The 16,733-nt window shown below is 38.0% G+C and overlaps 1 protein-coding gene across 2 annotated transcripts; it reads left to right on the forward strand.

Annotated features, from left to right (window-relative positions):
* Positions 1–12,903: 12,903 nt before the first annotated feature.
* Positions 12,904–16,177, forward strand: LOC112281452 (phosphoglycerate kinase, cytosolic). Of its 2 annotated transcripts, none has more exons than XM_024517979.1 (7): positions 12,904–13,298; positions 13,680–14,146; positions 14,327–14,415; positions 14,555–14,812; positions 14,977–15,265; positions 15,478–15,545; positions 15,712–16,177. In XM_024517979.1, the coding sequence occupies exons 1-7, from the start codon at positions 12,919–12,921 to the stop codon at positions 15,967–15,969; spliced, it is 1,809 nt and encodes a 602-aa protein (XP_024373747.1). In that variant the 5' UTR covers positions 12,904–12,918; the 3' UTR covers positions 15,970–16,177. The 2 variants fall into 2 exon arrangements, with proteins under 2 accessions (XP_024373747.1, XP_024373748.1); XM_024517980.2 differs by having other exon boundaries at positions 13,215–13,298; positions 13,673–14,146.
* Positions 16,178–16,733: the final 556 nt, after the last annotated feature.

The raw sequence follows: 16,733 nt of genomic DNA on the forward strand, positions 1-16,733 counted from the left end.
TTACAAATGTACTATTAGTCTATTAAAGTTAGTATATCTCAGACACCTTGAAAGCCCAATTATAGAATAAGTAGTTATTTTCAGAATGTAGATATCTAATGTATAATATAAACAGGGATGGATAACTGCTGAAAAGATGGTTTAGCAGGTAGAATGGATGAATAGACAGAAAAAGTAGTTATCATCCATAGTATAGGAGTTGGTATCTCAGGGTAGTATAAGGAAGATGGGAGAGAGGAAGAAAATGCCAGACTGTGATAGTACTGAGCTGGGATAAGCTTAGTGCTATCTCTTCTTCTTAGTTTTCTTGTTTCTTTTGTGTTAGTGTTGATTCTAGTGAAGAGAATCGATTTAATGAATCAATGTTTGATTTACGAAGTTATTTATGGATCACTGTTTATCAATTGTTGTGAAAGATTGATGATGTATGGAAGTTTCCAATCATTGTTTATCACAAGGTTGTGAGTTCAATGGATAGGAATTGTAATCGAAGGAATTGTCTCGATCACATTCTGTAGATTGGAAGTTGTTCATTCCAGGGTTTGGATTATGCTTGTGTATTTGTGAATTACACAGGGTACTGAAATTGATATTGTGGTTGTTATCGTATTGATATCAAAGAAAGGACAGTAGGAGAAAAAGTTAAGTGTTCTTCAATATTGTAAGCATTCAGCAGTAGCGGTTAATTGTGTGACCTTAATAATTGGAACTCATATACATTGTCTTTTCCTATGTTTGAATTCCCCTATATGGATTCATTCGTGGGAGGTTTCTTTTAGAATAAATAAAACAACAATCACATTTTGGTGCCGTTGCCGGGGATTGACAACATTATTGAGTGTTAGGAATTAACTGCCAAATCAATAAAAGAGATTAGGAAGCAAACTCAGTAGAAATAATGAAAGAGTATGGTTATTAAGAATGAAAATTTAACAGCAAAGAGAATAAAGCAATCAAAGGAAAGAAAAGAGAGATCACAAGTAAGAAATTTGTTGCGTAATGAGCGAGATCATAAATTGAAAAAGAAGCATCGACAAAGTTGGATTAAGTTGTGGTTGCATGCCTATTGGCATATTTGATCATACCCAGAAGACGATCGACCTCTAATATTTCAGAAGTATATATCGTTAAAGAAATTACCAAGAGTACTCGTGGGAAGTGCTGTTAATAGTCCAGCATACCTCTTGAAGTCGTTAACAGAAAGCGAGGAAGGCACAGAGGAATTAGGTATCCCATTGGATATTTTCTCAATTGGAGATACGTCCGATTCTAACAAGACTAGTTCTGAAGATCGGCATAAATCACTTGCCAATAAAGACCAATTCAGAGTATATCAAAATCCATCATTTTTACCTCATATTTAATCAGTAAAATTATTTGGGAATAATAATAGTCAATCGGGAAGGCCTGGAAGTCCGAAAAAGACTTTTGTGAGAGACAATTTTTATTTTAATAAGGAATTGAGCAGAACATCGACATCTTTAATGGCGTCTGGAGGACCAGCAGTTCCAATTGCAGTCCAAATGTGTACGGCGGGAGATCGTACAACTAGTGTGGCTCCATTACCTACTTTTAGAGGTTTATCAGGAGTCGATCCAAATCAATATTTATCACAATTCTTGACTACATGTGTAGCCAATAATGGCAGAACTGAAGATATTTGGTTAAGATGGCTGTCAGTAACATTAAAGGACACAACATTTGAATGGTATATTCGCCAACCTGTCGGTCAATTTCTTAATTGGAAGGCATTAAAAAATATATTTTTAATCCATTTTCGACTAATAGGATTTGAAGAGCGACTTAGGGAAAGATTGATGAATAGCAAAATATTACCAGGAGAAGCGATACAATCATATTATGGCCGAGTAGCACATATTCTTAGTAAATGGTCAAATAACCAAATGCTTGATTCGTTTATTTTATCCATATTAGTTAACGGACTTTATCCAGCAGAATTAAAGTTATTCGTGAAAGAGGCCCAACTGACCACTGTTGCTTCCTCACTAGCACAAGCAAAGGTGTGGGAAGAATGTCACTATGACCAATTCTTAACCACTGGAGCTACAATGATTCCATCTCAAGCAGGTTACCTAATACCAACCTGGAGTGAAATTGGGAGCAGTTACCCAAGAATACTGGATTACGGTGCAAACCTTAGTATTAATCTGTAAGGAGTAGTGAATGCTGTTCCATTGCAAAACATACCACCAACAACTGCAGTCTCTTATTCTCCATACTCTCCATATCAAAAAGTAGTACCTACAAAAGAGTTATTAAGTGAAACTGAACCAAAGGATCCAAATGAGGCTTTGTTGATAACTTTGACAAAAAAATGGAGGAACTGACTGTCAACTTAGCAAAAGACAAGGAAAAGAGGCATAAACCAACCAATATCCGTCCCAATGTCTAGTGCAGCAATTATAAGGGGCAAGGTCATTTAGTAACAGAATGTCCTTCACCACCTCAAATGACTGTATATTGTACCTTTTGCGGAGGCAAGCATATTACCACCAACTATTGGATTTTATGGAAGCAACAACAACTCAGTAACCAGATAATGATCCAACCGACTTCGTGGGACATTAATCAAATTCAAATAAAAGATAGGTTTGGCTAGAACGGGAATCGTTCCAATAAGCCAAATAGAAATTTTTCTAAATTTCAAAATTTGGTATACAATCAGAAATACAGAACCAATGCTCAAGGAATGGTACAAAATCAGCAAGGATATTCCCAATATCAACCCTTTCAGCAATCAAATTTGGATTCTGCAGTACCAACTAGACAACCGGGATCATTTACCCATCCGACTTGGAATATGCTGAGCCAGTACATCCCAGTAGATACCTCCAATATTCTTGATGGTGTTGAAAGGAGACCACTTCGATGTTATCATTGTAGACAGATCGAACATTATGCTAGTGAATGTCTCAATCCAAGAGCAAGCGATGACTATGCTTTCGTATGTGGAAATTATAAGCAATCAGGACATACTTATCAGCAGTGCAATGCCCCATTTAATTTCAATAATCAAAACGAGCAAGTTCAATTGTAGAGTAAATCAGAGGAGAATAATTGAGGTCCATAAGATTCAGTGGTAAACCGGGTAGAATGCGTACATACTGTGCTTACAAGGGCCCAGCAAAAAGAAAAAGACACAATTCTACAATTAAAGGAACCAATTTCTAAGGGACAATTAGACTCAAATCTAATAACCGTACCTAGATCATCATCAGCATTGGGACCTGGATCGTCAAAACAACCTAATGATGGTTTTGGCACGAGACTATTGACCCATCATGAACCAGTTCTATTACCCTCAAAGGACAAGGAGTGGCCTTACTCACTGAAAGACCCTCTCATGGTGAAACAGTACGAAATAGCTTGTTCAGCTATTCCGATGTCAGACTCTGTGAAGCAAGATAAGCTATTGATAGGGGTTAAAGTGAAGTCCATGAAAAAGAAAAGGGCTTTGGAAATCACTACAAATATGAAATCGTATGATATATTGAAGGATTTGGATGAAATCAAACTATCAATCTCAATGAAGCAACTATTAACAATTGCGCCAAAATATCGTTCTACATTGAATTCTTTATTAATACGACAAAGAACTCGGTCTAAGGAAGTTTGGGAAGTAAGTTTGAACCCCGATCCAAGAGCACCAACTATTGATGTATCCATCAATGGAGTCCTTATTTCTAGAGTTCAAGTAGATAGGGGCTCAAGTATAAATTTAATGATGACGGAAATAATAGAAAATCTGGGTTTAACTTAGTTATTACCCACGTCATTGGTATTAAGAATGGCTGACCACAGTTGAGTCAAGCCTATGGATATTCTTTGCAGTATTGATACTACTAAAGCACGGATTGTGTATAAATTTGATTATATTGTTTTTAGGTTACAAAGTTCCACATTATCATATCCAATTTTATTGGGACAGCCATGGTTATACCAAGCTAAAGCTAAAAATGATTAGGGCCATGGAACGCTAACTATCGGAAAGAGAAGAGAAACGATTGTTTTACAAATGTACCAAGTCCAATATTATGGGAAATCTCAAATTCCAGGCTCAGAAGTGACATCTGATGAGGAGGGTCAATCTGAGGATAACCATGATGAAATTACTATTGCAATGCAAGTCAACAATGATCCAATTTGCATATGTAAGGAAGAAATATCCTACCAATATTGAAGATTCAGAGAATATTTTGTTCATCTGGAGGATGCAGCAAACTCCAATCATGCTATTGTCAAATGGATGAACAATCTCGCAGTCAATAGAGTCAGCACATTGGAACCAGAATTAAGTAGTTCATATATGTTGGATAATATAAGTTATTCAGATGAGGAGAAGACAATTAAATCAGAGGTTGTAGAAGACCTTGTGTGTCAATCCATTAACCTGGGCACCAACAAAATGCCACAACTAATTAAAATATATGTCGATATTATAGGTACAGAATTGGATGTTTGGAAATAATTTTTTATCCATCACAAATCTATCTTGCGTGGTAATATGCAGATTTGAAAGGGATTCCAGCCAACATGTGTGAGCACCAGATTATTTTAGAGGAGGGTGTTACACCAGTTCGTCAAAAACAACACCGGCTTAATGTAAAATATTTCCTTTTAGTGAAAGAGGAATTGGATAAACTTCTCAACATGGATTTTATTTATCCTGTTCCGCATAGTGCATAGATGTCACCAATCGTGATGGTATCGAAGAAGAATAGAAAAATCAAGATATGTCAAGATTTTTGAAAGTTAAATGCGGCTACTAAAAAGGACTATTTTTCGTTACCATTTACAAATAATATTTTGGACGCAGTGGCCGGACATGAATGTTATTCATTTTTGGATGGATTTTCGGGGTATAATCAAATTAAAATTACCAAAGATGACCACTTGAAGACTACATTTACGACAGATTGGGGTACATTCGCCTATAAAGTAATGCCATTTGGATTATGTAATGCCCTAGCTACTTTTCAACGGATAATGACACAAGCATTTCAAAATTACCTACGTTTATCAATGGAGATATTTTTGGACGATTTTTGCACATTTATCACAATGGTTGAACATTTAGCATGTCTAGATAATTGTTTGAATCAATGCAACAAGTATGGGATATCTCTAAATTTGAAGAAGTATCAATTTGATATACCATTGAGGAAGCTATTGGGACACATTGTCTCTATTGAAGGTATCGTTATAGACCTCGATAAAATTACTCGTATATTGGGTTTACCAAAGCGAGATACGGTGTCGGGCATGCACAGTTTCATTAGCCATATCAGCTACTATCGGCGTTTTATTGAATCCTTTGCAGTTATTTGTCAACCATTAACCAACTTGTTAAAAAAATCCCCATCAGACGGATCTAGCCCAATATGGACTGAAGACTGTACTTTCACATTCGACAAATTGAAACAGAAATTGGTATTTGTCCTAATTCTTGTAACACTTTGTTGGACAAAACCATTTCATGTCTATGTGGATGCGTCCAATGTTGCTATTAGATCCATTCTCAGTCAAAAGGATGAAAAAAGATTAGATCATTCCATATATTATGCGAGCCAATAATTCATTGTTACAGAATGAAATTATAATACTACCAAGCGAGAAGCCCTCGGAATGATCTACTTTGTACAGAAATTCCGCCACTATCTACTTGGATATCCATTTGTGATCCACATTGATCATGATATGCTTAAGTACATGATAAATAAACCTCAATTGAGCGGACAAATTGCTCGATGGATGTTACTTCTCCATGAATTCAACTTTACAATTAACGTTCGACCCAACAAAAAACATGCCAATGCGGATTACTTATCCCGTTTATCTAATATGTTGGATAATGAGCCGATAAACGATGCTCTTCCGGATACACAACTATTCGTTGTGGATGTTATTACACCCAAATATGGTGAATTGATCCAATATCTAACATTTTAGAATTTTTTAATTTCTTATAATAAAAAATTAAAGAAGCGTCTGATTTTAAAAAGTGCGCCATATACCATGCTTGGAGATGCCTTGTACAAAGAAGGGCAAGATGGAATTTTATGGCATTGCATCTTTTAAAGTGAAGTTCGTACAATTTTGGAAGGATGTCATTTGGACAGTTGTCGAGGACATTTTGCGGGTAATAGCACCGCACGTAAGGCTATAATAGCTGGATATTGGTGGCCAACAATGTTTTCGAATGCATACCAATATGTTTGTCGTTGTGATCCTTGCCAACAAATTGGTCGCCCTACTAGAACTTCTGTAATGCCATTGGTACCAATTTTAGCATAGGCACTATTCGAAAATTGGGGTATTGACTTTATAGGACCCATTGCACCTGCCTCTCGAAATGGACATAAACATTATTTTCTAGTAGCCACCGATTATGTCACCAAATGGGCGGAGGCCATGGCAATGAAAACTGACAATACCAATATTGTAGCAATATTTTTATATGAGAATATTATCACTCGTTTTGGCTGTCCAAAAGAATTGGTTAGTGATCACAGAACACATTTTATTAATGTAACAATTGAAGCATTAACAGCGAAGTATGAGATGAAGCACCGCAAAACTACACCTTATCATCCACAAGCCAATGGACAGACAGAAAAGACCAACGGTATCCTATGTAAGATCTTAACAAAGACTATTTTAAGAGCGAGAACCGATTCGGATACTAAATTGTTTGCAGCTTAATGGACGTACCATACTGCATATAAAGTAACTACCAATTCTATTCCATTTCAATTGATATATGGTCAAGAGGTAATTCTACTAATTGAATTGGAGGTCCAAAGTTTATAAATTGCATTGGATGAACGTATGGGAGATAGAGAATCTCTTCAATATAGGTTAGTCCAATTGGAAAAATTAGATGAAGCTCGGGCTACGGCTCTCTTAATCATAGAAGCTATACAGCGTCGCAGAAAGAGTTATTATGACAGTAAGTTACGGCCAAAATATTTTATGCGCAATGATCTGGTGCTACTTTATGATAGCTGCTTTAACAACTTTCTCAGTAAATTTCAAGTACGATGGCATGGGCCATATCGGGTGGTGGAAGGTTTTCTTAATGGTTCAGTTCAATTGGAAGATTTTTTGGGAACCCACTTCACAATACGCGTTAATGGAAACCAATTACATCTATATTATACGTAAATCCGGGACGAGTTTACTTAGTGGCGGGAGAGAGTCTCCGTAATAATGATTACCTGACAAGATTGGAAAGGTTATGATAGCTAAGAAACGATTGATGGTTAGTTTTGGATACTAAAACTGACTAGTCAAGAAATTAGACATTCTTGATTAGACGTGAGATTAAGGTACACTGGATTAAATGTTCTTGATTTAGACCCCGAGTAAGTAGTTAGGAGCGGAGCACTCATAGAAAGTTTCATTGTTGTAAATTTCAGATATTGTGCTTTGAACTTTAAGATTTACGATAGTAATCAGTAATAGTGTTAGCGCGAGGAAGTATTAAGAGTTTGATTTTTACAATGTCAATGGAAAGAGCAAAGAGAGCACCAGAACGATCAAAAAGTCACCGCAATGTAAGGTCTAAGTACGATCTGGGATCGCCGTCTCTTGTAGTTATCACCAACATGGAACCGATGAAGTTAGATATTTGTTGGTCATTCAAAAGGCAAAAATATTTTAGAAATACACAGTTATTTACGTTTTTGTGAGGATCAGATAAACTACCACCAATTGATGTAGAATGAGTGGCGAAATATATAGAAAATTATGATCCACAGGATGGTTCGAGTGTAGTAAGAGGAGTCCTGATTGGGATAGATGAGAATATCTTACACAAGGTCTTGTATTTATCAACCGGAGAGCTTGAGGTGGGAGGAGACACGTCAAATGACTTCAGGCCAGGAAGCTACTTCAAAGGAAGAATGTTGTCTCTTGAGCGAAATCAAGGGTGGAAGGTATAGGAGACACTTACGCCCAAACTTATGGAATGGATGCGGTTCGTTCAAAAGCAGTTAGTATTGAATCGACATACCACCTACATACCAAAGCGATTACTGTTTTCCCCGATACGAACAATGGAAGGTATGGTATTCAATTGGGCAGCTTATGTGGCCACAAGGATGCATGTAGAAATGGGAGCTAAGCAGAAGATGGGAAAGTTTGCTTCACTATTATGTTCCAATTATGTAAACTCAGTGATTGAATATACATTAAAATAAGAATCTCAACCAATAGTTCCAAGTTTACAAATGGGAACAGTTAGTCTATAGGTAATAGTGTATGAAGTGGGAGAATCCAGCAGAGGAACAGAACGGGAAGCAAGATCAATATCTACACCAGAGCGAGTTCCAATTCGGCCGACAATAGAGATGACGACACCAATACCAGTTCCAAGGGAAAGCAACCAATTAGGGTTTCAATATGATGTAAAGAAAGGATAGAATCTTAAAGAAGTTATATTGGATCAAATTTTCCAACCGCAACTTACGATGAGTAAGCTCGAAGATGAGGGTAGCTTAAAAAGGCAAGTGGAAATAAGCAAGAAAACAATATTGGAATAAAATTATAAAAACAGAAAACAGAAACAAGTCATTAAGGTAGAATCGAAATTCAAGATGCAAGTGAAGCGTGAATTGGATGAGAGAGTGGAAAAATGGTCAAAGGAGAAACAGAGGATTCTGTATATCTTGAAAAATCAAAGGCAAGAATTACTACAAACTCGCAAATCGTATAGGTTGGAATTAGAGAAGATAAACGCTCAGTTGAAGATGGAACGAGAGAAGGAGGCATTGGAGCTTGAAAAGAAATAATTGGGTAACCAATATCGAAACAAAATGAATGAGCTATAGGTAGAAATTGTTGTTTTGAAGGAAACAGTATCGAAATTGGAGAGTGATTTGATCAGTATTGGTCAGTCACAGACATTTGCCTCAATGGGAGTAAGAATTGGAAAATTGGAGGAGAAATTGCAACAGCAGCAACAACAACTGGAAGCTAAAGATGCCAGAATACTCCAATTGGAAGCTCAGGTTCAAGAATTGGGAACGTATAATAAAGATTTAACAATTCAATTAAGGGCAGAGATTCAAGACGAGTCGGAGGAAAAAGATATAGTGTTGGAACAAGACCAAATGGAGCCAGCACCAGAAATTGAAGAGATTGAACAACCCAGTTAAAATATATATATATATATTGATTTTTGTTTATCAATACTGTATTTGTGGGGACATTGCACAGTTAGGAGTGGGACTATGTAGAATAAGTAGTTATTTTCAGAATGTAGATATCTAATGTATAGTGTAAACAAGGATAGATAACTGCTGAAAAGATGGTTCAGTAGGTGGAATCGATGAATAGTCAGGAAAAGTAGTTATCATCCGTAATATAGGAGTTGGTATCTCAGGGTAATATAAGGAAGATGGGAGAGAGGAAGAAAATGCGAGATTGCGATAGTACTGAGCCGAGATAAGCTTAGTGCTATCTCTTCTTCTTAGTTTTCTTGTTTCTTTTGTATTAGTGTTGATTCTAGTGAAGAGAATCGATTTAATGAATCAATGTTTGATTTACGAAGTTGTTTATGGATCACTGTTTATCAATTGTTGTGAAAGATTGATGATGTATGGAAGTTTCCAATCACTGTTTATCGCAAGGTTATGAGTTCAGTGGAGAGGAATTGTAATCGAAGGAATTATCTCGATCACATTCTGTGGATTGAAAGTTGTTCGTTCCAGGGTTTGGATTATGCTTGTGTGTTCATAAATTATACAAGGTACTGAAATTGATGTCGTGGTTGTTATCGTATTGATATGAGAGAGTGGATAGTAGAAGAAAAAGTTAAGTATTCTTCGGTATTGTAAGCATTCAACAGTAGCAGTTAATTGTATGATCTTAACAATTGGAGCTCATATACATGATCTTTCCCTATGTTCGAATTTTCCTATACAAGTTTATTTGTGGGAGGTTTCTTCCGGAATAAGTAAAATGACAATCACACCAATCTTTGACTTTTGGCTAATAATTAACCTCAATGGGAGGTGACTATGCTCTCATGAATATAAGAAATTGGCCACAACTCACATAGATTAAGAATACTTTGATTTTAAAATACTCCTTGGCTAAACTCCAAGAGTTCTATTATTAGATAAGAATAGCTTAAGATGTCATAAGTTTCATAAATTACTATGAAATATGCAAGATAAATGTAACTATCCAAAAACAATCAATTTGAAATTACTCACTCTTATTTTGGTATTAGAGCCTTTTGTTTAAGTTGGTATAGACTTGATAGAATTTCTTACTTCCTTAATCAAAAATCTTAAGTACATAATAGTAGTGATGGTTTATTTCACTAAGTAGATAGATATAGAATCATTTTGGTTGAAGGATTGTAATATGGTAGTTTAATTTTTTTTCAATATGATCATGATGATGTATATTTGTTCCATCCAAAACTTTATTAACAACAATTTAGAATTTTGTAATATCCTCATAGACGTCTTTGCTATTTACATACAAGTAAAACGTACGATGATGATGTCATATTATCCTTCATGCAATGGTCTCATAGAATACTTAAATTGTATATTGTATTCTTTAATTGAGAAGAATGGGAGCCATGATGAATCATAACATACTTTATTATTAAATATCATCTTTGCATACAAGACTAATATTCATATAAGTATATGATTTTTATAATTTAAATTATTGTATAGATGTTAATTAAGATTGGCAATGACTCTATACAATGATAGTATTCAAGTGGTAGTACCTATTAACTTGGAAGAATATGTAGATTGATTGATTATTCAAAGGTAGCACTTCAACTACATAACACATTGTGACATTGCAAAGGCTCAATCTTGGCAAAAAAATGAATATGATAAATAAGTCAAATACATCTAATCTTTTTATATCAAAGATTAGGCGGCCTACTACATAGAGAAGCAATGTAAGTATAAGAGTAAATTTAAGGCCTATTATGTTGGGCCATACATCATCATACGTATTGATGTTTATAAATATAAAATCTACTTGTAGTCCACCAAAGACAAGGTGCCGTACATATCAAATCGCATACTTAACTTCAACTTCATCTATTATGAACTAAATGCTAGTCTAATTTGAATCAATCTTTGCATGGAAGAAGTCTTATAGAAACCTATAGCAACAACGTAGCCTTATAGTCAAGTAGTCATGCATATTGCTATATATATCCCATCAATTGATGTGGTAGTAGAATCACACATCAATTCTACAAAGAAATAGAATGTAGTAAATCTACACATGTAGAGATAAGAATTAGCTCAATCATAATCATATCTCCATTTATTAGCTTGCATTAGTATCCTACTTAGTTGGACTACATAAATAATATTTGTATGATTTCTATTATAAATGATGAACTAAAATTTGGCAAGATAAGTATTGAGGAGGTTATTTTGTAGCTTGCTTGTGGCTAAGGTTTCATTCTAGTATAGCTCTTTGCATCTTGTTAAAGTTCATCTCAAATAAGGTCAAGCGTCTTTGATTTGATTCTATGATTGCCTTGTGCGGGTACTTAGTTGTTTGTTTATAAGCACACAAGTCATCTTAGACATCTTTATCAAACCTTGACAAGATTAATGTTAAGCTAAATATTAGTCATATATAGTATAGTAATTTTTTTTTTTAGTTATATTTTACTTTAATATATGAAAAAAAATTGGTCACTAATATTCTTTGTAAAATTTTTTTTTTTCTCTGCACAACCTTTTATGGAGCAAGTATAGGTGCAATTTATAAAAAATTCCATGTTGTTGTCTCATTTGTACTTCTTGATACAACTTATGTACATACATATATACAAACATACATATATGTATGTATATTGATATTCATTGAAAAATATATATGATATTAAGAGATAGACATAGAAAATTTTATGTATTTCATTTTGAAGCATAAGTTTGGATATCTTTATCAAATCAACTGATGGTTTGATTAAAAAAAATTGTAAACATTATAGATATTTAGGTTTTTCTTAATGTAATGATGATAATGTGATAAAATAAATGTGTAAAATAGAATTTTAAAAATCAAAAATTTATATTTAGCAAGTCCTTCAAAAATCAAAATTTAAAATTTCAATTCACCAAAATTTTAAAAGAATGTATCATAGCAATTTTATTATATATATATATATAGACATATACACACACCTCTATATATACATATATATTCAGCTGGGAATAATGCAATAAAACAATGTAATCATTTTCTTACACTGGTCAAACATCTTTAAACACAGTAATGAAGTTGATTTTTTTAAAAGTTTGCTTCAAAAAGAAAACAAAGATGAAAACAAGAGAAGCAGGATCTCCAATCAGAACCAAACCTTGAATTGGTCAACCCTTCAAGATCTTAGACAACCCTAATAATAATCCAATAAAAAAAATCCAAAAAATAAAAAATAAATAAAAATCAATCAATAAATAAATAACCTCATCCCCATTTTCACTTGACAGTCAACACTCATTCATTTATGTATTCACACTTCCCCCTCGTCTTGCTTCAGTTCTGATCCCTCCTTCAACGCCACGGAAGTCGTGTGCTGCACAGTGGCAGGAGTGTGAAAAGGGACTTTATGGAGACAGAAATGGGAGTGGGGAGCGCGAGGGGAGAACGAAGGGGAACGAAAGGAGAACGATAGGGAGCGGGAGGAAGGGGGAGGCAGAATCGTGTGGCTGGAGGCGACTCCTGGCGGCATCCAGGAGCCTGGAGACGCCGCACCGAAGCGGGGAAAAGCTATGGCCAGAGTGCGGAAAATGGTGTGGTCTGACAAGGAAGGAACCGGGGGATGGCATGTTTCTCGCAATGCAACGCAATGCCCTATCCTTGGCAACACCCATCACAAGAACCTGACCACCAAATACTATGGCCTCCTGTCCACAGAGAGGATGGAAGGAAGGGAAGGGAAGGAAAGGAAGAGAGAGGGAGAGAGAGCGAGGGAGGGGCCCGCAGGGTCGCAAGACAAGCTTTTCTTCTGGACCTTTCCCTCCCGCCACCAACGACCTCGCAGTCCGATCCGGGACGATCCGGGACGATCAGGAACCAGCGGCTATTGTTGCCCTCCTCATCCCGAATCAACCATCCCCTCGCACTTCGATTACTTACCGATCGCACCCAATATTAACATCTGTCGCCCCCCCGTTTTGCCCATCACCCACTCCAGGAAACCTCGATCATCTCCGCCTGTGCAGCAGCTGCAGCCGTTCTGTTGGAGTGCTTGTGTGGTGCCGCGCGCGGTCTTTAAGGTATTTTGTTGTTTGTATGAATAGTTTTTTAGTTACGGTTTCATGGCGCGTTTTTCTTTAGTTGGAGTTGGTTTGGTTGCTGCGCATTTTGGTTGTTTCGCACGTCATGATAGTTTTGGGTTGCTGGAGTTGGTTGGGTTCAAGGTTTGAGGTTCAATTATGGTTGATCCAGTAGTTGGGGTCAACAATGTGTTGATTTATGGGGTCGGGTTGTCGTAAGGTCTCTCGTGGGTCTTGGCGAGGGGATCACGGATCGCATTATATTTTGGAGGAAGATACCAGATTTGTACAAATCCAACACGTTCGATTTTTTGTAGACTTTTCTGGTTTGTTCTTCTTTTGGGTGTTAACGAGGCGTCGTCGTATGTGCAAAGCTTGAAGGATGGAGTCCCTCGCGCTGCGATCTGCCGTGGTTGCCACCGGATTGACCTCCAGTGTGGCATCCCAAACCTCTGTGCAGACCCGCGCTACGGTTTCGTCTGCTTTCATCGGGAAGAGCATACGTGTGAACACTAAACTCAACGCCTCAGCTGTGCCCGTCCAGCAGAAGTTCCGCTACGTGCGTGCCGACGCTGGTGCACAGACTGCGCAGGTTGAGACCGTTGAGAAGAAGGCTAGCATTAAGGACGTTCCCGAGTCGGAATTCCAGGGCAAGGTTGTGTTCGTGCGTGCTGATCTGAACGTACCTCTCAATGATGCATGCGAAATCACCGATGACACCCGAATCCGTGCCTCCCTCCCGACCATCCAGCATCTTACGAAGGCCGGAGCCAAGGTGGTGCTCGCTAGCCATTTGGGTCGCCCCAAGAAGGGCCCTGAGGACAAATTCAGCTTGAAGCCCGTTGCAGGTATGTGGTCTACAAATACTAAAAATTCTGCAGAAATGCGAGAGACACTATAGGACGTAGTCACACGGTATGTACGGATTCTATGAGGCAATTATATTGTCTCAGGACCAGGATGATATAACCTTAGAACTCGAATTAACCTGTCTGCAACTCAGATACTTGTACTTCAATGTGATGCAGGGAGACTGACCGAGTTGCTTGGCCAGACCGTGGAATTGGCCCCTGATTGCATTGGTGCTGAAGTAGAATCTAAGATTGCAGCACTGAAGGTGTGTTCAATTTTCTCTAGTTGATGATTACAAGTATGGGACAGCATTTGTAATTGCCGTATGGTCTTGCCAAGGCTAAATATCTAGTTTCATGAGTCGTCATTCGCTTCTAAGCCTTAATGGTTTGTGTCGACGTCAGAATGGTGAAGTTCTCCTTCTGGAGAATGTTAGGTTCTACAAGGAAGAGGAGAAGAACGACAGCGAGTTCTCCCAAAAGCTTGCCAAGGGTGTCGATATCTTCGTTAACGACGCCTTCGGCACTGCCCACCGCGCTCACTCATCTACTGCAGGAATTGCTGAGTACGTTGGCAAGACTGTGGCTGGGTTCCTCTTGGAGAAGGAGTTGGCTTATCTCGCTGGCGCCGTGAAGGCCCCAGCCAGGCCTTTCGTTGCCATTGTAAGATACCTCTGACTGATCCAGTATATTACTATTGCAGTGACTTTTCATATGTAATCCCAGTTATAACGGTCTTCAAATTCACACTCTTGGAAGAAACGTGTGACGTACTTCTCTCACAATATGGGCTAACCGGAGACACGCATCGCCCTCGTCGTTCTCAGGTTGGAGGCAGCAAGGTCTCATCGAAGATTACTGTGATTGAGTCCTTGATGAACGTGTGCGACAAGGTCATTTTGGGAGGTGGCATGATCTTTACCTTCTTCAAGGCAGACGGCAAGGATGTTGGAAGTTCCCTAGTGGAGGATGACAAGATTGATTTGGCCAAGGACCTCGTGGCTCTAGCTAAGAAGAAGGGCGTTGAGCTCATTCTCCCCGTCGATGTCACCGCAGCTGATAAGTTCTCTCCCGAAGCCAACACTCAAGTGTGCAGCTCCTCGAACATCCCTGCCGGTATGCCTTTCCTCCCACCCCCATATCCTCAGCGCATAGTGAATAGTTTATTCTAATATGTTTATAGGAAGTTGTGTCGAAACAGTTCATTCCATCTTAGAACATCAGCCCACAATTTAATCATGGAAAATGTAATAGGTGACCTACATCCCTCTTTCTTGTGGCATACCCTTGAAGCACATTGTCACCCAACTTTCTGTTGATAATCGCAGGCTGGATGGGACTAGACATTGGCCCGAAGGCAATCGACCAATTCCAGGATGCCCTGAAGGGCGCCAAGGTGCGCTTTCACACTTTCTCACTTAACAAATGAGCGGATCGGTACAAATTCGGAGAAATTGTAGTGCTTGATGAAGCCATGACTTAATGCGAGAATTGCACTTTCTGTATTCAGCACAACCCAAACTTGTACCACTTTCTGACACAATCTGATTTGCCCATTGCAGACGGTTCTGTGGAACGGACCGATGGGAGTGTTCGAGTTCGAGAAGTTCGCGGACGGAACAACTGCCGTCGCTAAAACTTTGGCAGGTTTGACCAAGGAGGGTGCCATCACCATCATTGGAGGAGGTGACTCCGTCGCAGCCGTTGAGAAGGCTGGACTCGCCGACCAGATGAGCCATGTGTCCACCGGAGGAGGGGCCAGTCTCGAGTTGTTGGAAGGCAAGGTATTGCCAGGAGTTGCTGCTCTTGACAACGCTTAAATGCCTCTTTTGCCGAAGAGGTGAATTCCGTCCACGAACTCGCAGTAGAGTGACAATGTCACTGAGTGCACCCCCGGCTCTGGCTGTCTAATCATATGATTCATTTTTTTGGTAGTTTTTTTTGTGATTTGCCTTTGTACCAGTAAACACAGATTATGACCAGTAAAGAACTCCAGCTCGATTTACCTGGATGCTTGGTATTCTCTTACATGTGTTGGTTCTTGTCCAATCGTTTTGAGAGGCTGCAGCTGGCTTTGGCCTGCTTCGTAACATTGTCTCCTGCCTTAATAGTTAACGCAATTTATCCACAATCGAATCCCAACAATGTAATACATCTCTTAATACCCCTTTTTTTACAGGAGGAAATACCTCAGCGGAAGTACCTTCATCTTTGCACATATACCACAGCACTCAGCGACATTATCGTAGCCATACGATACATCTATAGAGAGCAATTCGCACATACATTGTGTTAAACAGTCAATAGAAAAACCGTTCTTCACCCCGATTATTACCAATTGGCACATATTTATATGTATCTTGATCCACAAACACGATTTGGTGAAATTATCTAATGTCAATCACATTACAGTATCTTAAAGTGATTAATGTATATACGTACATATACATACAAATGTAGTGAACATCAGATAGTGACCTATCATTGTGCAAATCTACAACCATTAAGAAACATGTATATCCACTCCTCAACAACACACCTGCACATTATAAAATCAAGTAAAATAGCCCTCAATCAAAATGGT

This window comes from Physcomitrium patens, chromosome 4 (genome assembly GCF_059467195.1).
Source record: "Physcomitrium patens ecotype Gransden chromosome 4, ASM5946719v1, whole genome shotgun sequence".
Taxonomy (NCBI): domain Eukaryota; kingdom Viridiplantae; phylum Streptophyta; class Bryopsida; order Funariales; family Funariaceae; genus Physcomitrium; species Physcomitrium patens.

What these genes read in the sequence shown, in the direction of transcription:
- LOC112281452 (XM_024517979.1), top strand. Translation starts at nt 12,919, where the DNA reads ATGGCCTCCTGTCCACAGAGAGGATGGAAGGAAGGGAAGGGAAGGAAA. An exon ending in CAGCTTGAAGCCCGTTGCAG is followed by an intron (nt 14,147 to 14,326) that starts GTATGTGGTCTA and finishes AATGTGATGCAG; the next exon opens with GGAGACTGACCGAGTTGCTT. An exon ending in CTCCTCGAACATCCCTGCCG is followed by an intron (nt 15,266 to 15,477) that starts GTATGCCTTTCC and finishes TGATAATCGCAG; the next exon opens with GCTGGATGGGACTAGACATT.